Source organism: Gavia stellata, chromosome 6 (assembly GCF_030936135.1).
Source record: "Gavia stellata isolate bGavSte3 chromosome 6, bGavSte3.hap2, whole genome shotgun sequence".
NCBI classification, from domain to species: Eukaryota; Metazoa; Chordata; class Aves; order Gaviiformes; family Gaviidae; genus Gavia; species Gavia stellata.
This window is the reverse complement of record NC_082599.1, coordinates 24122840-24145941: the sequence shown is the minus strand read 5'-3', so window position 1 is coordinate 24145941 and position 23102 is coordinate 24122840. Positions and strand designations below refer to the sequence as shown.

The window sequence follows — 23102 nt, the reverse complement described above, 5'->3', positions numbered from 1 at the left end:
TAATTTATATAAAACCACCTTGCCATCACAGTGATTTTAGCTAGAATTATCTACACCTTAGCTAAACATGTTAAGTTTTCTGAATAATTTTCTGTCTAAAGCTATAGCCAGCGTGGCTATGCAATAAAACATAAAGATTTATTGCTATCAGAATCTAAATTTATGCATCTAACCTACGTGTTTGTGTATAGTAATAATAACGAGTTATTGGGTTTCAAAAGTACCTGCGATGCGGCTCTGTTAAGACTACATCTCAACAAGTTAAAGAAAGCAGATCCAGCAAGGACTTGTTATATACGGAATAGAGATCAGAATCTGTATTTGTCTCTCTAGACAGAGAAAAAGTTTGTTTTTTAAAGCACTGTCTTAAATCCAGAGTCTTGATGCAGTGGGGGTGGAAGACATTTGAATGATTTCTGAAAATATATTGATGAAGAATGTCTTTGCACTATGTAACTATTTCCTTCCCTACCTTGAAGGAAAATCACTGACCTTGATAAAGGGATCTTTCTTACTTTCGATAGGCAGAAAGGAAAGACACAGAGCTTTCTTTTTAAGCCATTTTTACTCATAAATATGTTAAATATTTCAGCTTTTCCTCCTATCAAGAAAGTGAATGAAGTGAATGTGTTTGATTTTTCTTCATGTAGAAATATAAATGAAAAGACAACTATTGATCTCAGTGGATTATTTTATAAGTTTATACAGGTATGATATGAATAGAGATTTCTTCTCCATGGTTTCAGAGATAACAATTAGAGCAAGTTAAGGCTACACCAAACATTTAGTAAGTATTTAATAAATTATAGTGAAGAGAAAAATGAGGAGGTCAAATAACTGAGGGTAGTTAATTTCTGGCTAAGTTTAATCTACCTGACTTTCAAGTTAACTCATCGTTTCAACAGGATTAAGTGCAGCAAAGTAACAGACAGGCATGATGAAGATTGCAAGTTACTTCCTGTCTCACTAGACTGATTTATTTGCTGTCCTCACTCTCTCTTCTCTGTTTGCTTTAAGTTGTTAGAAACAGCCTAAATGGATTTAATTATGGATTTTATTTTTGTATAAGAAAAAGGTTCTGATCAATAGTCCACTGAAATCAATGGTAATCCGCAGGTTTTAGATCAACTTCTATTTACTACTTTATTTACATTAGATTTGTTTGAGTTGTTCTATACAAGGTCTATAGACTATTTTATCTATAGCATTATGACTTGAAGATTAAATGAAGCTGCTTCATAAATTTTCAGTTGTTATTACTTATGTTGGACTTCTTGTTTTGACCTTAAAATATTAAAGCAAAATAAGACATACTAAAAGTTATGATTGGTCTATGCCTCTTATTTCTAAACAGTGAGATATATTTCACTTGTAAAGCACACAAATATTGGTACAAAGGGTGAAGAGGCAGCGGTAGTGTTGAGGGTAGAAATTTAGGAAGAAAGAGAAGGTGACAAGGACACAGGGCTGCAAGGTATTAGGAAATACATTGGGAGAGTGTTGGAATGTGTCAGTGCCTGGCTGTACATTTAGAATGGAAAAATGCACTTAGCCATGATGCAGATGCTGACATTCAGGTATGCATAGTTCATTATAGCCTAGTCCTTCTAGAAGACTAATTAGCAAAAAATACGCTTTTCTCCATTTCAATATACATTTCCAACCACAGAAGTTGTACAAAGTAGTGAAAGCTGTACAGAATCCTGTACACATTTTGTCATGTAAAGGAGAAACAAAACTACTTTATTCCTTTTTTCCTATTGTTGTATCTTCTTACAACTCAGGTGAGCAGGTTAAGCAGAAAGGTGGGCAAAACTAGACGTACATGGCATGGACATGCTAACTGTGTGTCTGTTCTTCAGTCCCACTACACAGCCCAATACAGGTTATATTCTTGAAAATAAAATGAAAGTGCAATTACATGGCACCAAAGAGCTACATTTACCCTTTGCAAGAGTCCCAAGGAAGGCAAAACTTTGTATGGTTGTGAAATGCTGTATTTTATGCTGACTAATACAAAAAGGTTATATATTGTGCAATGAAATGTCACCATTGTAAAGAAGCCCCACCAGCAATTCCAATCAAAAGAGGAAAAATTAAGGATACTTCAAGGTTACTAAAATTACTTTCCCTCCAAATCAATGTAGAGTATATTCTGTCACTTTTAACCATGACTTTTACTGTACAATATTTTTCCTGTAGTTTGCATGCTGAACTAATGAAAAAGGTGAGGCAATATAATACAGAAATATTGCATCATATTGTTTCTATATTATATTTTAGTTATGGGTAGTAATGATATTATTATTATTTTGTTGTATGAACTGATTCATGATACTGGTAGTTGTGAAGTGTGTTGTATAATTGGTATTAGACCAATTGTGATGTAAATATGAAGAAAACTAAGCTGAAGTCATTAGTTATCCAAAATTTAAACTCACATGTTTATAAATTTTATTTTGTACCAGATTCTGCTATAAATATGAAGGATATTTTATTGTAGTCTTTAGAGTTTCTTCAAATTTACACTGACATTTTTACATACTGTTATGTTTTTGGTTACCTTTCTTATATGCACAGATACTGAAGGGCTTGAATCTCAAGGTTAGTTGTGGCCAGACAGTGGCCCTTGTTGGTGGCAGTGGCTGTGGGAAAAGTACAACTGTTCAGCTCATCCAGAGATTTTACGATGCCAGGGAAGGCACGGTAAGATACCTGAAGTGAGATGACTACTCTGTGTGTCACAGTGTTGGAAGTCTGGTTCTGGTCTCACTGCCCTTGTTCCAATGACATGGTAAAGTCTCCCCTAAAAAGGCATGTGCCAACCTGGGGAGAGAGGTTCCTTAACCAAAACACTTAGTTTTTGTCTGCTTCCTTTTGTTTAGATTTCCATTGATGGGCAGGATATTAAGACCTTAAATGTAAGATATCTGCGGGAGATTATTGGTGTGGTGAATCAGGAGCCCGTGCTCTTTGCTACTACCATTGCAGAAAACATTCGTTATGGCCGTGAGGACGTCACCATGGAAGAGATTGAAAAAGCCACCAAGGAAGCGAATGCTTATGACTTCATCATGAAGCTACCCAACGTAAGCAAACCAGCTGTCCTGCTGAAATAATTTCTCCTAAAGCTTCTTGTGCCAAATAGTTTCTCAGAAGGGATTTTTGGGAACAGAGGAAGGTACCCCTGGAGCTGTGAATACGCAGAGCTATGCAGAGCTTCCTCATAACTTTTGAGAATAATGTTAATTTTAAATCTTTAGGTCATGACTGGCGGGCATTTGAAGAACTATTAGAATTCGAGGGATTAGGCAGGTATATCCAAGCGGGTGTTTGTCCTGTGGCATTTTAGAGGAAGAAGAAGATGCTGCCGGGGTTACTAACACTGATGTGCCTTTTCTTTACACTGCCTTTCTTTGGTGAAAGGACTGTGCCACTGAGCATTTTGGAAACGTGTGTGGTTGTCTTGTAGAAGTTTGAAACTGTGGTTGGAGAGAGAGGGGCACAGCTGAGTGGAGGCCAGAAGCAAAGAATAGCAATTGCCCGAGCTCTGGTTCGCAATCCTAAAATTCTTCTGCTTGACGAGGCAACATCAGCTTTGGATACTGAGAGTGAATCAGTTGTGCAGGCAGCACTGGACAAGGTCAGTAGCATTCTAAAATGAAGCAGGTAAGCAGGAGCCTAATATTTACTTTTTTTCAGACATTTGTTGAAAGAGCTGCAACAAATAGAGGCCCTTAAAACACAAAAGGTAAACTTGGATTTGGCAAATAGTGTCTGAAAATTTTTGAGATCCTGCAGATATTACAGAGAGGAATCTTGTTTCAAGTGAGAAGATGGAATTATATTTTCTGCATTATTAAGATTAAATCAGCATTTTCTTGTTGTAAATACCATCCCCTGCAATTATCTGTCTTACTGACATTCATATTGTTGTCGGTCACCTACTTAATTAACTTGCGTTGAAGCCTGACAGACAAGGTAAGTACTACCAGCATGTCATAAGTGATAGTAGAAGTGACTTGGCAGGAAACAATCCAAGGAAACATTTGCTTCAGTTAACATGAATACTTCTAGGTGCTTGTTTTGTTCTTAATATAGAGGTGTCTCACTAAGCAACAGCTGATCCCTGGTGCAAGTCAGGAGTCTCTATATTTATACTGGGGCTATACCCCAAATGGTGTTCTGAATTTACTCAGCTGCATTCTGCTGGAGTACTGCAATGCTTCCTGCTGCTGTTGGATAGAGAAAGACAATTTGAGGAGAATTATTAATGGAAATACATTTAATAGAGAAGTTATTTGTCTAGCTTTTCTTGGTCACACTATCTTATAAATTTAGATCCTCAGAAACTTTTTCAGAAGACCTAGGTACTCATAGAATCATAGAATGGTTTGGGTTGGAAGGGACCTTTAAATATCATCTAGTGGAACCCCTCTGCCATGGGCAGGGACATCTTTCACTAGATCAGATTGCTCAAAAGCCTGTCCAACCTGACTTTGAACACTTCCAGTGATGGACAATCCACAACTTCTCTGGGCAACCTGTCCCAGTGTCTCACCACCCTCATCGTAAAAAATATCTTCCTTATATCCAATGTAGATCTACCCTCTTGCAGTTTAAAAGCATTGTCCCTTGTCCTGTCACTACAGACCCTGGTAAAAAGTCTCTCTTAACCTATGTTATAAGCCCCCTTTATATACTGAAAGGCCACAATAAGGTCTTAGAGCTTAAAACGACATTTTAAAAATGTAAATGTGAAATATTTTCTAATGCTTCTGAGTATAAACTATCCTTCATAGATTTTAAGGTTTAAATGAACAACTATGGGCTTAAATATAAAAGCTTTTAACATTTTTAAAATGTTAAGGTTTGTAACATTGTAACATTCTAAAATTTTAAGTATTGATAATTTTGTTTAGATATTTGTGATAAAAATTTGATATTTTATGTGTTGTAGTGAAAGTTTGTCTGTAATATTAATTTTCAAGCTAAAGATTATATTTCTGTTTCAAGGTACTAATTGAAATCTGTTTTTTACATTTTTTTTTTGAAAGTTATATTTTTCTGAGAACCATTTTGATGTTTCCCTTAGGTCTTATTCAATTCTAATATGAAGATGAACAATTTTTGAATATACTTAGAAATACTCATATGAAATACTGTTATTTCTAGGCAAGGGAAGGACGCACCACGGTTGTAGTAGCTCATCGACTGTCAACAGTCCGAAATGCAGATCTTATAGCTGTGTTCGAAGGTGGAGTTATCATAGAACAAGGGAATCATTTTAAATTGCTTGAGAGGAAGGGAATCTACTACAAACTTGTTAACATGCAGGTACTTTTTTCTCACTAACTGTTGCCTCATTTTCTTTCTTGTATTCCATGCCCATAGTTATTGTATGCTATCAGAAGTATGGAGAATTCTGCAGCATATTTTGTTAACAGCAAAAAATTATGTACTTTGAAAGGAGAGCAGTAATTTGAGAGAGAAGACCACTAGTTTTCATACCAGACCTATTTAAAACCAGGGTAGTACATTTTTAATTCTCTAGGGGTTTAAACTTAAAAGATTATTTTATATTTTCCTTTTATGCAGTTAATGTAGAGCAGTTGACTACAGTAGTTTGCTATTCCATTGCTTGTTCTTAGCCTATGATAAAAAGTAAAATACAGTAGCTGATACTGGAGGAATAGAGCATGCATATTTTAAGCTGTTTAGTTATAATCCTTCATACTGAATTTCTCTCTAAAGAAAAAAAATGTGGAGGAATGGAAGAAAAAGAAAAATAATCCAGCTATGCTGAGTGCAAAAATAGCTATACTTTTAAAATTACGTAGCCAGAAACAGGGAGATTGGAAATTAATATAAATATCATAAATGTATTAGATATTAAGTGAAGAACAAAATACTTTGGTATATCCCAACTGAGCTTCACTGTAGCCTTCTGTGTCACTGGTGCTTTATTGCATAACCACCACACCCGTTAAAGAAACTGAAACTGCTATCTCAGTATGTCAGACTGAAAAGAGTCAACTAGGCCAATTAAAACATTTCTTCATAAAATAACTATGAGAATGCATTTGGTCACCTTAGATTCAAAGTACCTTTATATTCAAGCAAATGTGATAACCGGAAAAATTAAGAAACATAAACCAGAAAGAAAATAAAAAATAACAGAAAATAACATAAAATGGAAAGAAAGCAAAAAAGTTCTTTTTATCAGTAGTACAAAAAGCAGTAGCAAATAAAAACTTTCTGGAAAAAAAGAAATACAAATTGAAGGCAATTTTCAATCCAGTTACTATTAAATACCTCAGCAGTGCATAGACACTTATTTATTCTGTCAAAGAGACTGGCAAAACTACCACCAAAAGTAGGGTTCTTTTCCAGACTGTTCAGATTTTTCAGTCAAAACCTCTTTTTGACCTGTTCCATCCTGAACTTCCTTATTACTTTTAAAGTCAAGAATTGTTAAGAGTGTTCTGCACTAAAGAGGGGTAATTTTTCTCACTTAATGAATAAACAGTGTATCCACTTGGAACTCATTCCAAAAGATCCCAAGATGAGTGCAAATGGTTTATACTCAATTTAAAACTCTGTTAGAAGTTAATTATTAAAAAAGAGCTGCTACTTCCACTCCCCTGCCCTCCACTTAGTATAAGTATTTTCTTGAGAGGTGGGATACTCTTCTATATGAATCAAGCTCTGAAGAGAAAGATCTACTCAAACGTAATAGAGATTTTCATATCTGCTTTATAGCATTGTTTTCCCCATATCTCTTCCCATTGCAACAATCAGAGTTACTTTTGTTTTGATTACCTCATAATTTTGAAAGTTCAAAGTAATATATGCGTAATTAATCTTAGCATTATGTTCTTCCCTCTTTTAGGCAATAGAAGCTGAAGTTCCATCGTCAGAAAAAGATGAGAATACAATTAGTGTCAAAAAAAGTGGATCTGAACCAGAATTTGAAGAATCCTTAACAAAAGGATTGAGAAGACGATCAACTCGGAGAAGCATGAAAAAGCCAGGAGCACAAAATGATGATCTTGATGAGAAAACTAGTTCACCTGTAAGTATCTTTCAGAGCTGTTAGTAAACTTCGATTCCTTTCAACAAAGTATGTTAAAATTAAATTCATTCTCCTGCTCTAGAAAGGTATAATAAGAAGGAGACATTTGATAGGGGTGAAAAAAACTTTAGAATTTTCTAATTCTAAATAGCCTTTGACTGATAATATTCATAACTTGTTTTGTTATTCTCACCATGAATGATTATGCAAATAAAATGGGACTTTAAAAATCTGTAACAAGGAGTTTATTCTTGAAAATCAATTTGCTATAAAAGAAATATACTTACATATATTTGCATACCATACCGACATAGTCTATACAAGTTAAACATTCATTTTTGGATCAGAAACAGAATATTTGGCCCAACGTACAACTCTTACAACAAACCTTACCAAAAAATCATACAACAAATATGATTGCATTCTTATTTGCAGCAAATACTTTGCCGTTAGAAGTTCCTTAATGAACAATTACTTGAATTAATCCAGTCATGGATTACACACAACAATATGCCCAGAATGAATAGTTCAGTTACCATTGACCAATACCAAGAGTATTGATCAATGAAAACGATATAGATAAACTAAAATATGATTACAAGAGCTGTAGCTATATTCTAACAGCTCTTTCTTCCCAGTGTTAAAAAAATAAAAAGACATGTACAATCATTTTATTGTTCATGTTATTAAAAAGTATACATTTTGACTTCGCCTGAGTAGATTCTGGGAGTAGGAAATTGACTGTTAATCTCTCTTTTTCTCCATATTTCTTCAGCTACATATATGTTTGTCCTAACAGAATTCCCATTTTTTAGGATGAAGAATTACCTCCAGCTTCATTTCTAAAAATTATGAAGTTGAACAAAACTGAATGGCCAGACTTTGTAGCTGGAACTTTATGTGCAATTGTGAATGGAGCTTTACAACCTGCATTTGCAATCATATTTTCAGAAATTATAGGGGTAAGTTTGAATAAAATATGCAAAAAACTATAAAGTCCACAAAATTTATTTCTAATAAAACCGGGTCTTAAACAATCACTGCATAATGAGGCTGAGGAGTGGATGAAGCACTGTTACAAAAATCCAAGAAATGACATGAGATTTACAAATCTTAAAAATCTTGCTACAGCCTGAAATTTGCTTGTTATACCTATAATCAGATGTAACATATGCTTGAATTTTATATGAATGCAAATGACTACCAAAAATAGTTATTGAGAAATATGGGAGTATTTTAGATTATTAGTTGATTTTAAAAATGTTATTTTATATATTATTTTATAGATTTTTTCAGAAACTGACAAGACCATTTTAAGAGAAAAGAGCAACTTATATTCAGTATTGTTTTTAGTACTTGGGATCATTTCCTTTTTTACTTTCTTTTTTCAGGTATGTTTTATTATTTTAGCTTTATTATAATTTCTCATCATGTTTTAGAAACCAGATCTAAAATATACTAAGAATTTGTGTCTTCTTAACACAACTCCAACTCTCCAACCAGAACCCACATTTATGGTTCTAGATGTGCCTTGTGCTGCATTGAATCTTTTTTGAGCTAGAGCTTCTCATGTGTTAAGAGACCTTCCAATCTATTCTGACCTCTTAATTTCAGAACTTTCCCCTCTTCTTCAGCAGTCAAACACATCTCAGAATGAAACTCTGGTTTCTTTTGCTCTTTTTTCCATTGCCACCTAACAGCCAACCCCTCCAGCCTTTACATTATACCACTCCCTTCTCACCCTCAAGCCCTCCTATTTGAATCTGTTAGTAATTGCAAATCTACCAATCTCCTGCCTTAGCCCTCCAATTTTTTACTCCCCTAACCCCTTCCCCATTCAAGTCTTATCTTATGTGAGCCCCTCCCCCCAAGATTCCCAGGCCCAGTTCCTCAAGTCACACCCATCATGCTGATTGATATTCAGCTCCTTCTGCTTAAATACTAATGGTTGAACAGTAATAACCCATCCCCTGCTCTCACTGATCTCTATAGCTGTCTCAACTTCTACAAAAAAAGTATTTTACTTGACCCTAATACTTATATGTATCTAACTGCTACAACAGTGCCACAGTAAAAAAAACCCACAAAACAGTCTCTTGCAAAACCCTCCTGGTTTATTTATGGAATTGTCTTGTTGCACATGCATGCAAGAAGGCCTTGCGTATAGAAGACTTGAGTTGTAGATGGCTATGACAGGTTTGCTCAATTTATAAATGTTCAGATAATGTTTTAAATATGAGTGGGAAGGGTTCCTTGAGATGTAACACCCCCAAATTAATGACAATGAAAATAATTTAAAACAGTCTTATAATCTCTTTATATAGTGCCCATTCTCTGATATTCTCTTGTGATTTTTTCTAAGTCACACACTTGTGGAAATTTGCTGGTAGTATAGGAGCACAGCAAAGATAACTATCAAAGTGAAGTGAGACATATTTCCTGATTGGAATATGCCATAATAATTTTTCTTAGTATCACATAGAACAGTTGCATCTGTGGTTTGTATTTTAAGAGTATTCAATTTCACAAATGTAGATTCCAAACAATTAATATTTGTAATCACATAAAGGTGGTAGTGAGCTAAACAAAGCTAATTATAAACACTGATGTCATATTAAAATGTAGGATGAGTATATCTTCCCAAAATTTTAACCAACATATTTCTTTTTGTATCTTGTTAATGGATTAATATATCTGGCTAAAAATATGTTTAATTCATTATAAAACATCAGTTATGTATTACTGTGGATAGCCATGTCAGTTTGTGTTAGGATCTCAAGGAAGAAATCTTAATTCCATTGGAGTCAATGGGAAATTTGCGTTTGACTTCAATGAACCCAGATTGCCTTATGAAGTCTTTAACCTAAAATGAGTGGTCTAAAAGCCACTTCTTTAAATCTGACTTAGGTCATCTCAGATAAAAATGAAGACAAAGGGTTGATTAGTGATCTTTTCCTTGAAGCACGCTGGTGAAGCAGCGCTAGGAAATATTGCTATGCTTTCTATATTCTTTTGAGAAATAATATTTTAATGTCTGCACTGTGAACCTACTAGAATTTATGAACATTAAACCTGTTTTTACATTTCCTTTGTGCAATCAGGACTGCAATATTTTGTACTTTGACATTATAGAGACAATGTGTCTAAAATATTTATTGAATAAACACAAAAAATGTAATAATATGCTAAGCATTGTACCTTTGCTCAAATAGGGTTTCACATTTGGCAGAGCTGGAGAAATTCTTACAATGCGGCTTCGATTCATGGCATTTAAAGCAATGCTTAGACAGGTAAAGATAATAAATATTTTGATTTCCAGGGTTTTAAAAATAATTAATTATATAGATATCATAAAATGACTGTATTCCACATTATTCTATCATATTATGACTTGTCTACAAAGCAGATTCTTTAAATCAGTCTAGAAATAATTTGGTTAGTTACATGTAGTTAAGCAAAGTATCTTTAGAGGGAGAGTCTTAAATCAATACAAGAGCTTTGTATGTACTCCTTGCAAGGACTTAGATTTACAGCCAAGTTACTATGGCCTGACAAGTTGATGTGCACCAGCAGTATCCCATTACATGTTCATTTGCCTGCTTTGCTTTCTTGGTGTCCTTTCTCCCCTGATTAAATGCAATGCAATGCAGCTTACATTGTAACTCTTACTTCAAATGTCTGATTTAAATTGTAATATGTACAGATACATTTTTATTTATTTCTTGAAGGTCTCCTTCAAAGAGTTCCCAAATCTATAACTGCTGTTCGTTAACACAATAGTGAGATTATATACTTAAATCTAAAGCCCCATTCAGAGAATTAAAATACAAATATTTCATAGTGTTTTTAAGTAATTCATGTAGTTATCTAAATTCACCTTAATCTTGCATGATTTCAGGATCAGTATTTTAGATTTTCAAATATGCAAGATAGTATTTCCGGGGTTGTGTGTCTTACACATAAAGCTACATGTAGACACAGAATTTGATTCATGTGAACGTGACTATCTGCAATGTGGACAGAAAGCTGTTGTAGTCTGAAAAACTGATTTACAGATCAGCCTCACTGAAAACCTAATGAAAGAGCAATCTTACAATTGAGTCTTGAGGTCACAAATGCCTGTACTACATCACCAGGTCTTCATTCCATGCATGTTACACGTGAAAGTTTTAATCAGATATTTGGTCACATGGTGAATAAATTATAAACTGTGTACCTGACCCAAACAATTGACTTTAATTAAATAGACCTGTTTGTTTTGGTTTTTTTTTTTGTTTTGTTTTGTAACTTCCAAAAGCCTCTTCAATCTGGGGAGAAACAAAGCAATGAATTGGGAGTTTTTACCTTGAATATGCTTTACACTTAATTAATGCCCAAACAGCTTTGCAGTTGTGAAGGAGTGTGACTGAAAAGTCGTCTCCACCAAGGAGATGCAGATTCATCAGAAGTGGGGGAGGGTAGATTTTGATTTTGGAAATCCCCCAGACTGCTCTCCTTCCTTCTCAGCAGTGACAATGTACACATCAGATCATCCACAAGCATACGCTTTTTTCATTCATTGTGCAATGAAGGAATTGGACTTAATTAAATATGCAGAATTGATGCACTGCCACATACACTGTCTTCTGACATTGAACTCAGTTATATTAGTTAGATCTCAGTTTTACTTTGCGTTTTATATGAAATGTTCAAAAATTGGTCCTAAGAAAAATGTTTCTTATTGTAGGACATGGGCTGGTTTGATAATTCTAAAAATAGCACTGGAGCATTAACTACAAGACTTGCCAATGATGCCTCACAAGTGAAAGGAGTAAGTAAAATTTTGTTTTGGGATTTTTCATATTTGGTTTAGTATGTAGTAAAGTTGCAGCTTGGATTTGACTGGTTGGATAACAGTCTTGACTTTGACAACTAAAATTTACTGTAAAATGATAGCTGGTATAGAATGCATTGATGTGTTTTATAACAATGATGGTAATATAAGTTTATAAAATAATTTCCAAGTAAACCTTTCTTTAAGTTTACTACTGTGTTGTATTGTGATTTTCAATATTAAACAAGTTCATTGGGAATCTTTTTATCTAAGAAGTCTGTTTAAAGATATCTTATTTACCTAAAGACATGCATATAAATTTGTTCAGTTTATGACCTCCTACTATTTTTTTGATCGTACAGATTCCTTATATGAAAAAAATAAGACATAGTAGCAATAGATTTCCTTTTCTTTGTTACTTTTTGGACATTCTTTAGAATTGATTTGTGGACTTTCAGGGGTCTGTAATATTTGGCTAAAGAGCACTGAATGTAATTATTCGTGTATGCTTAAGTAAATTTTTACTGCTACATGAGGTTATATGCTTATTTTCTGAACTGAGGAATTCTCTTTGGCTTTATAAGTTAAACATTTAATTTTCTTCTTCACTGGGCTCTGTGTGATGACTTTTAAAGCTAGCTGTATGATCTACAAAATGTGACAGATTTTAATGTTTAGCTGTAAACGTAAATATGTGATATGCTTAAAGTCTTTTCAGCTTCAAGAGAAGAATTTAGAAATTGCAGTGCAAATTTAAGTAATCAGAATATGAGGAGAGAATAATTAAATGTGATCTAGATAATTTTTTACATAATCATTTAAGAAACTCCCATTCTGAAAAATAGCAAAATTAGTTAAGACTTTCTAAATAGTGTTTATGACAATCAGGAATGTGAAAATGCTTTCTTTATTTAAGATGCAGTTACTTTAAGAAGAAACGTCTTTTTTCTTCCTCCAGGCAACTGGTGTCAGATTGGCATTAATTGCCCAAAACATAGCTAACCTGGGGACTGGTATTATTATATCATTAATTTATGGCTGGCAGCTGACCCTGCTACTTTTAGCTGTTGTGCCAATCATTGCAGTAGCAGGAATGATTGAAATGAAGATGTTGGCTGGGCATGCTAAAAAAGATAAAGAAGAGCTGGAAGCTGCAGGAAAGGTGGGTCTAGAGAATTTTATCTATTTCTGTGTAACGTATAAAGTCATGTTTACCAAAGCATTGCTGATGGATGTATTACTTCCAAATGCAGAACATATCATAATATTTAACTTCCAGAGACAGCCAGACTCTATGTAGTTACACTAGTAGACCTACAGAGCATAACACCTCTTCAATAATAATTGAAGACTTATGTTATTAACTGATATTTATTTTTATAATTTATAAATCCCAGAATGTGCTAAAGCACTATTCAGGCACATTCTTTTCTCCTTCCTGTTCTGATCATCTCTATTTCCCTTATTTTGCAACCCTCTTCATTTTGACATTCTCTATTTTCTTTTCTGCCATCCTTTTTTGGCATGTCATCTGTCTTATGTATATTATACTGCTCTTTTTTTTTTTTCTCTTTCATCTTATTAATGTTTGCAGGGATAATATGTATATATCCACTGGTTTCTGAGTCTGTTTGCCATTCCTTTATTTCTTGAGTGGAAGAGAAAGATGAGAACTGAAAAGCAAGAAGGCTAGACTCTTGTTTAAGAAATTAGATGAAGGCATTTAATGTCACTTCATTCCAAAAATCCTTTTGGGAGAGAACAACTATTTCATCACTTCCCAGATATTGCTTTCTTCAAGGTAAAACTTTTCTAAAATCCCTTCTTATGTCCTACTGTTTTTAAAAGTTGTTGAGAAGAAAATCATTTGTCTAAGACCATGCACGTAAGGAATGGTATTAATCTTCAGATTTGGTGTTAAAATGTATGTGTTGGCATATGTGCTAGCAGTCTAATGTCCCCTTATAGTTACTGGAGATGCCATAGTGTCTGGGTGGCCTCCAGCTGCCATTTCAGAAAGGTATGGGTCTACACTATGTTGTATCTGCCGTGCCTTACCTAAATGTTTTGAGTATCCTAGAGCATCTCCAATGGCACAAGCCACCTGCATGTGGGCAACAGAATTGGAGTCCTTCCCATTCCAGTCAATGATCCTGGAGAAAGAGATTATGTAAGCACGTAGTACCTAGGCAGCTGAATTGCTTTCTAGTTCTGTTAAATACTTATCCATTGACTACACTGGTAGCTTAGGACCTAAATTCAGGTGTCTTAACCTGGACCTGACACTCCCCCTGCCCAGTAACTCCTGTTTACTAAATGGCGTTTATTTCCTTCCATCATGTCTGTAGATAAAGTTGCTGAAAAACATTTTTGTCCCTCCAAGCTCACAGGAAATTCTGAGTAATGATCTTTCCATGGGCTTTTTCATACAAGCCAAAGGATGCATTTCCTTTTCTTTCAACTGACTACATTTCTTCTGCTTCTTCTTTCTAATGTCTGAACATTTATTTCATGTTGTTTTGATGTAAGATATGACAGAAGAAAGTTGAGAATTCTTGGAATAGGCACTAGACACTTTTAATGCAGCAGATTGTGAAGAATTAGTACAGGTGTTAGAAAAATTTATGATTTTTTTCAAAGCTTGAGAACATTCTTTCTTAGCAATGTTTGAGTTTCCCCTCCCAAGGCCACGTAAGCAAGCACTAGACTACAGGCATTTTATTCAATTACCAATTTTTAAAAAATAATTTTTCTTCAGTGAAAATGGGGTTCTACCTGGAAAATTTGCTTTCTGTAAAGGGTTGCTGCACTTACATTACTAATGGAGAAAAAGACTACTCCTCTGAGTATTGGTGAGACAATATAACTAGGAAGAATAAAATATATTTAATTTCTTTGTTGTCAGTAACATTGTGTATTACATTCAAATCAATGTGTTAGTCAATTATGTGCAAATTTTCAAACAGCGGCACAAGCATTACTGAGGCTATAAGATAATTATATCCCTATATTTTAGAATAAAGGTAACAGTACCAGAGTTTAAAAATCTTTGGTAACAGTTCATGAAGAAAAATGCTTTCAAGTCTGTGGTTTAACTTAGGTAAAAGTAGTGGGGTATGGAGGTTATTTGTTTTTCTGTTTTAAACTGTTGGCATTTGAACTATATGGTGAATTGCCGTAACTCTGGTGTCCTATAAGACATAATATACAGGATCACTTTTCAGAATCAAATTTCATTCTGTTAATAGAATTAGAATCATAGAATATATCATGTTGGAAGGGACCCATAAGGATCATTGAGTCCAACTCCCTGTGCTCCTCGCAGGACTATCTAAAACTAAACCATATGACTAAGAGTGTCATCCTGACGCTCCTTGAACTCTGACAGGCTTGGTGCCGTGACCGCAGAATCAGAATCACAGAATCATTAAGGTTGGAAAAGACCTATAAGATCATCAAGTCCAACCATTAACCCAACACCACCATGCCCACTAAACCATGTCACGAGGTGCCACGTCTACACGTTTTTTGAACATGTCCAGGGATGGTGACTCCACCAATTCCCTGAGCAGCCTGTTCCAATGCTTCACCACTCTCTCAGGAAAGAAATTTTTCCTAATATCCAGCCTGAACCTCCCCTGGCGCAACTTGAGGCCATTTCCTCTTGTCCTATTACTTGTCACTTGGGAGGAGAGACCAGCACCCACCTCTCTGCAACCACCTTTCAGGTAATTGCAGAGAGCAATAAGAGAGCAATAAAAACCCCTCAGCCTCCTCTTCTCCAGTCTGAACAACCCCAGTTCCCTCAGCCGCTCCTCATAAGACTCGTGCTCCAGACCCCTCACCAGCTTCATTGCCCTTCTCTGGACATGCTCCAGCACCTCAGTGTCCTTCTTGTAGTGAGGGCCCCAAAACTGAACACAAGATTTGAGGTGGGGCCTCACCAGCGCGAGTACAGTGGCACGATCACCTCTCTACTCCTGCTGGCCACACTGTTTCTGATACAGGCCAGGATGCTGTTGGCCTTCTTGGCCACCTGGGCACACTGCTGGCTCATATTCAGAATATGAATATATGAATACGAATGTATAAGAATATAAATATACTGCTTCCCTGAGGAGCCTGTTCCAGTGACTGACCACCCTCTCAGTGAAGAATCAGATCAGACCTTTTCCTAAGGTCTGATCTGAACTTCCCCTGATGCAGCTTCATGCTATTTCCTCACGTCCTATCGCTGGTCACCAGAGAGAGGAGATCAGCACCTCCCCCTCCCCTGTCCCCCTTCAGGAAGGTGTAGACTGCGATGAGGTCACCCCTCAGCCTTCTCTTCCTGAAGCTGAACAAACCAAGTAACCTCAGCTGCTCCTTGTAAGTCCTGCCCTTGAGAGCTTTCACCATCTTGGTCACCCTCCTCTGGACACACTCTAGTAGTTTGATGTCCTTCTTATACTGAGGTGCCCAAAACTGCACTCAGTACTCGAGGTGGGGCCACACCATTGCAGTGTAGAGTGGGACAATCACCTCCCTCAACCACCTGGCTATGCTGTGCTTGATGCACCCCAGGACACGGTTAACTCTTTTGGCTGCCAGGGCACACAGTTGACTCGTATGCAACTTGCCATTAACCCAGACCTGTCTGTCCAGGTCTCTCTGTAAGGCCTCTCTGCCCTCGAGGGAGTCCACAGCTCCTCCTAATTTAGTATCATCACCAAACTTACTTAGTGTACATTTGAATCCTGCATCCAGATAATTTATAACAACATTAAAGAGCACTGGCCCTAAAATTGAGCCCTGCAGAATGCCAGTAGTGACTGGCCGCCAGCCTAATGTAACCCCATTTACTATAACTCTTTGAGCCTGAGTTATCAGCCAATTGTTCGCCCAACGTATCATGGACTTGTCTAGCTGTATGCTGGACATTTTGTCCAGAAGGATAGTGTGAGAGACAGTATCAAAAGCTTTGCTAATAAATAAAAACCCACATCTACTGGCTTCCCTTGGTCAACTAGGTGGACGACCTTGTCATAAAAGGAAATTAAGTTCATTAAACAGGACTTTCCCTTGTGAATCCATGCTGGCTATGACCAATGACTGCGTTGTCTCTCAAGTGTTTTTCAGTAACTCCCAGAATAACCTTCTCCATAATTTTAGCAGGCACTGAAGTGAGACTGACAGGCCTGTTGTAGTATAATAACTTATTAAAAGTGCTCATGCTTCTCCCTGAAGCTTTTTCCTGGTCTTGGTGTGAGTGCTCCATTCAGGTAGCTTTGTGCAGAACAGGGACTTTGCTGACTTCTAGGCATGAGCTGGAAACAGAGGGAGTTCAAAGAACTAGGTCCAGAGAAGCACAGTGTTCCAAAGCAGTGTTTCTCAAATAGCTTTATGGAAAATATGAGCCATGTAATACACCAAATGCAGTAACAATATTATGTAAAATAAATGCATATATGTCCTATGCTTTCTAAAATGAAAATATAAAATAATGTTAATATTGAACTTTTATAAGTTTTAGGATGTTAAAAAAACATTACCAGTCTCTTGGGGAAAAAACCCCTGTCCCCAGTTTCAAATGTTTAGATGCAAACAATCAGGGGACTCACCACACCTGTGGGGAAAACCCAATCATAAATAGGAATTCAGTGCTGAAAAAACACCATCACTATGTAAAGCCCTTCTTTAATAATCTAAATTTGCATGAATATAAATATGCAAGCAGACGTACCTGTTTTCTCACCTTTTTCTGGGCAGACACCATCTAATGGTTAGCTTCAGATTTATACCTTGAGTTATCTAGTACTGTGATCTTGTACCCCATGGCCCGTTCTGGTTATTAAGATGAAAAGTTTACTCATTCTTGAGTCTTTTGTCTAGATATACTTTCCTTTGGTTATATTTTCCCTTGACCTTACTTTGTGGTCTTTCTTAGACTAAAAGCATAAAGCATGAAATATATATTTCAGCAAAATATCTTAAAGCCTTGAGGGTTTTTTGTAGACAAGGTCTACAGAAGTCTAGCTACATTACTGATGGCATTGTCTGTATTCATTTCCTGCTAATGTACATTTTCTTGTACATACAATTCTCTGAGTTATAAACAGACTTACTACTGTGCGTTTGTGCAGCATCTATGCTCATAAGAGAGTTCTCCTGTTAAATATCCATTCTTAGAAACGAGACTCGTTGGTAACTGAGTAGAACCTAGATATAGATACTTAATACTATTTGAGATGCATTAGAAAATTGGAAACGTCCATCCCTATGGCATTGTCAGGTATAATACAGTACATGTGGGAATCCCTGCCCTCCCAGAGCTACACCAGTTGAGACCAAATGGAATACCCAACATACCACATATTATACCAGAGGCAATGTGTAGGTCATGGACTCAAGCCCAGTGTTTCAACCAGGGGTGAATAGAGGGATGCAGCACTAGTTCTGGTGTCTAAAGAGATGTGATTGTTCCAGGTGTTTTATGTTGGCCATTTCTAAGCATCATCCTCTTCATGCATATGGACTGAATTGACCATACAGACTCCTAGCCTCACTGTATGGTCATTGAGGAAGACTTCATGGGCACCTACATAGACTTAACAGACTACATAAAAGCCTTGAATCAGTTGCTGCCATGTAGGCATTCATCTACTGCCTTCAAATATTACTAGGTACCTTTGTGTATGCAAATAACTCAAGTCTAAAGAATCTACAAGCTTGAAGAAGGTATCATTGATCAGATCAAATATTTACTGCTGAGATCTAAGTTAGGCTGTAGGCACATAAATAACCTGGACATTCTGATTATAGCCCAAAGTCAGTGGACTGGAAGTTGAATGCTAAATTGCCATTTTTCTTATAGAATATCTTCTCCATAGTTGTCACTGCTGTCTAATGGTTTTTCACTACTTATTTGGAGGACATTAAAGAGGTCTCATCTGAAAATTCTGAGCATGATCAGAAAATCTCACTGTCATAAAAAGAAAAATATGAAATGCTTACTTTTGATATCAAAGGTCCATGATTTTAATAACAATTATAAAAAATATAAAGGTATATTCCAGCAGACTCTCTTTATTAGTTTAGAATAAGGAATCGCAGCATAATCTTAACTTTTGATTACAACATCTGTGTTTCTATTGCAGATTGCCACAGAAGCCATAGAAAATATTAGAACTGTTGTTAGTTTGACCCGAGAAAGAAAATTTGAGTTGATGTACGGAGAACATTTGCATGTACCATACAGGTACAATAAAAATATCAAAACTAAAAAAAAAATCTGTATTTAAATTATAGAATAAATTACAAACAATTACTTGGACTAACCTTGATGGATTTTGTTAGTGTGTATGATTTAATGTATGATTTAATTACCTCAGAATTAATGTAAATATTTTGCATATTTTATATTAACAAATGCAACCACCAGCCAATGTTTTTGTTCTTTCACTTAATTAATTTTCTGTGATAATATTGGTATCTTCTATTGCAATGTCACTTGGTTTGGAAAAATGTTAGTTTTCAGTACTCTTTGGAAGTCATCTAATCTAATCTCCCACATGAAGTGTTTCAGAAATTTAATTAAAAACTTTTTAATCTAAATTGAATATTGCATTAAGACATTTTTGAAAGTATGACTAGGGTTGAAAACATTTGAATAATTACTTGTTGGTTTGTGACTGAAAAAAAAAAAAGGAACATAAATCTGCCTGGACTAAATAAAAATTAAAAAGTCTTAAAGTAAAAACCTAAAAAGATACTGTAAATTAAAGTTTTGTTTTTTCTAGAATGAAATGTTTCATTTTCAGCCATCCATGAGAAAAGTAAAGGAAATGACAGCATATGTACACAGATACTATGTGAGACAAGTAGGGGTGCTGCTAATACATCCACCATAATAATTGAGTGGTTAGAGCACAGTGCAGGATGAAAAAGATATTACTTCAGCTTTTTCCTCAGGCTGCTAGGTTTTGAGTCTACATCTCACAACTTGCAGGAGAGTGCCTAAACATTCTTAGGGTTGATATTGAGGGGATTGCTCCAAAACTTTCATCTTAATGTTGTTCTAGTATAAATAAGAACTTACTGCCCTGTAGGTCAATTTGTCTAGAAGAGATAGGACATGTGTTTTTCAGTTAATGTTTCAGTGCATGTTAAACCACTGATTAGGCAAAGAGTTTCTATTTTATAAAAATTGAGCTTAGGCCTTCTGTTATACTGGATTAATGCGCAAATCAGCTATGTGAAAGAGAAGTCACAACAGCCTCTTAATCAAAAAAAAAGCACACTTGTGAATCTGGCTCCTGTTTGTTTTGGTTTGTTTTTTTTTTTCCAGAAGGAACCCTACAGTTGTGACTTAGTAATAGCATCAATAAAATGAAAACATTTTCTTTCTTTTTTCTGGTAGAATTCATAGTTACAGAAAATTTTCTCTCTGCCTTGCTTTTAGTTATAGGCGTAGTTTTATCATCCAAAATCTAATTTCTGCATCATACATGCAGGCTCAATCTTATTTGAGAGAGGAATTTTGACTGATCAAATTGAAAAGAAACAGATTCTTGAGTATATAATATTGAACTGATTAATATCTTTGTTATTTGGTTAACATAAAATTGCAAATAAAGAAAAAATGACACAAAAATTTGGCTTTGTCTGAAGGTGAGCTAACAGTTCTGCTCTTTTTTTTTTTCTTCTTATGTGATGCAATAGTACAATTTCAAACGTGTTATTTACATCTTCAAAGTGGTAATCATGGACTGAACTGTAAAGTTTTTACACTCAAACTATGAGATGGTAAGACAACAGTTATACATCGCAGCTAATGTATCACCTTTTTCTGCACCCACATTCTAAGCTGTTCTTGGAAGTAAATACAATTATGGAAACAAAACTAACTTTCTCTTGGACACAGTCTAATAGGAGACAAGGGACTGTGTTGTTTAAGCATGGATACTCCTCCCATTCATAACAGTATCATCTGAAGTCAATTAATTGTTTTTTGCATACAAGGACTTAAGTATGATTGCACATTTTTGTGAAAATATGCATTCTTTTATACAGAAATTCTGTGAAGAAGGCACATGTATTTGGATTTTGTTTTGCCCTTTCACAAGCAATGATGTTCTTTACCTATGCTGGCTGTTTCCGGTTTGGTGCCTATCTAGTGGTAAATGGACATATGGAGTATAAAAGTGTGTTTTTGTAAGTATCTCTTTTGCAATCTTTTTTCTGTCAGTCTAGACAAAGGTCTTTGTTTACCACTAGAGATATCATGAACCCATTGGGTAAGCTATGAGAAAACAGGCAAATTCTTCTTCTGTACTTAAATATAATGAAAGCATATTGCAAAGTGAATACAAAGTGGTGACTACAGAGTCTGAGCCATTCAGATAGGCCTGATTTTGGATTTCCTTTTCGGTATTTATTTGGGACTCTTATGTTTTCCAGAGGTTGAAACTGTATGCTACTTACGTCACTTTGTTTATTCTCACCAATCTTACTGTTCATGTAGCTGTGAGATCCTCTGTATATTCTACAAAAAACATAGTTGTAACTGTTTATTGAAGCATAATAATATTGTAAAAGTCTTTTTAAGAATAGGTCATCAACATCTTCATTATTTCTATGTCAGGTTTATTCACTGAAATTTGAAATCTTCTCTAAAATACATGTTAAATAATTGGAGAACAGGATTCCATAAGGTAGATGCTGTTCACTATGAGGGAAGGATAACTAAATTATTTTAGACGACATTCTGATAAAAAGCTTATTCACTTAAATGCACCAATTTTGTGTGGGAAATGGAAGCATGAAGCATGAATGTAAGAACAGTATGTAGAGTACTGTACCTACCCATAGTCAGGTGGAACATTTTATTTTTAATTTAGACAGGTACTGCAAATAAAATATGATGCTAATTTGCAGTATTCTTAGAAGGTGTATTCATTGCAATCTGAATTTATACAAGGAATAGTACAATTATTTATCTTTAAGGGCACTTTATAGGCTTTTAAGGGGAGAAACTGTACAAAAATTAAAGGAATGATTTTGAAATTATAGCTTAACCTTGTTTCTTTTATATTTTGCATTTATAATCTCTGTTTATCCAATCATTTACCATAATACCTCTCATAACCAAAGTCTCATTCTTCTGGATCATATATAAACTCAGAAGAAATATAATTTGTAATTTAAGAGGTAGTAGCTCAATACAGGCCTATGGAAACAAGTATGAAAAGAATGAGATTCTACCAGTATGGATATCAGTGGCCTCAATACCTAAGAAAGGCCAATCATACCAATTTTTTGTTGGCAACCTGATTAAAGATAGTTAACACAGCTCATTTTGACTGGAAGATGTTGGAAAGTGTCTGCATCCTATCTGCTAGCTGACCATCTCTAGCAAGCTGGGGGAGTGAACTTCCAGTGTCTCAGTTAGATTTCGAAAGGATTGTCTGACCTAAAACTGTGTGAGCCCTTCTAGTGTGTTCAAATACAGAATAAAACAGATTAGTTTATATAGCTCTGAAGGTAAAAGATAAAAATTAAGGTAAATTAATTTATTTTATTTTGTCTTAACACAGTCTAAGAGGTCTCGTGTCAATTAACATTTCTCAGTGATGAGTAATCCTATGTTGTGTGGCAGTAATTAATAGCTGAGAAGAGCAGGTTCTTAAACCATTCTAATGGAGCCTGTAAAGATATGTCTACATTCACCATTAAACAATAATAGCATAGTTTTCAACCTTTTCTTGGTGTTGTGAATACTTCAAATTTTTCTAGCAGAGCTGTGATAGCAAATTGAATCTTTATTGTCACCTTATTACAGGCTTGATTTCTTATTTTCATTGATGCCTTAAAAATGAATCACTAACTCCCAGAGGTCATTGAACCATAGAGAGGAAGCCACAGCAATGTTAGAACAGGATTAGAGTAACGATTTTACCATCCATTAACCACTTTCCTCCTAGCCCCAGTTGAGACTTAATATAGTTAACCAGTATTAATAATTAAAGAAATTAGTGCTAATAAGTAACAAAACCACTGAATTTGGAATGGAGGCTTGTTTATCTCACTTCATTGAAAGAGGATAGAAACAAATTTCTGGAGCTAAATGAGTAATTAAAGCAGTAATAGTTGGCTACTACTTTATTCTTTTTAAATTTAGTCCCCTTTTTTCTCCGAGTAAAGGAAAAAGTTGACTGCAGCCCATTGTCCTTTTTT

At 35.3% G+C, this 23102-nt stretch overlaps 1 protein-coding gene across 1 annotated transcript in view; it reads left to right on the top strand.

The window, feature by feature from the left end:
• The window catches only part of LOC104258431 (ATP-dependent translocase ABCB1-like), a 45457-nt gene that overhangs the window by 14661 nt on the left and 7694 nt on the right, over nucleotides 1-23102 (top strand). The window contains exons 12-23 of the mRNA XM_059818340.1: nucleotides 2581-2706; nucleotides 2886-3089; nucleotides 3473-3643; nucleotides 5176-5337; nucleotides 6893-7075; nucleotides 7891-8037; nucleotides 8362-8466; nucleotides 10288-10365; nucleotides 11802-11885; nucleotides 12847-13050; nucleotides 19025-19125; nucleotides 20940-21080. Coding sequence (XP_059674323.1) covers nucleotides 2581-2706; nucleotides 2886-3089; nucleotides 3473-3643; nucleotides 5176-5337; nucleotides 6893-7075; nucleotides 7891-8037; nucleotides 8362-8466; nucleotides 10288-10365; nucleotides 11802-11885; nucleotides 12847-13050; nucleotides 19025-19125; nucleotides 20940-21080 — 1706 coding nt within the window. The remainder of the gene's footprint in view (nucleotides 1-2580; nucleotides 2707-2885; nucleotides 3090-3472; nucleotides 3644-5175; nucleotides 5338-6892; nucleotides 7076-7890; nucleotides 8038-8361; nucleotides 8467-10287; nucleotides 10366-11801; nucleotides 11886-12846; nucleotides 13051-19024; nucleotides 19126-20939; nucleotides 21081-23102) is intronic.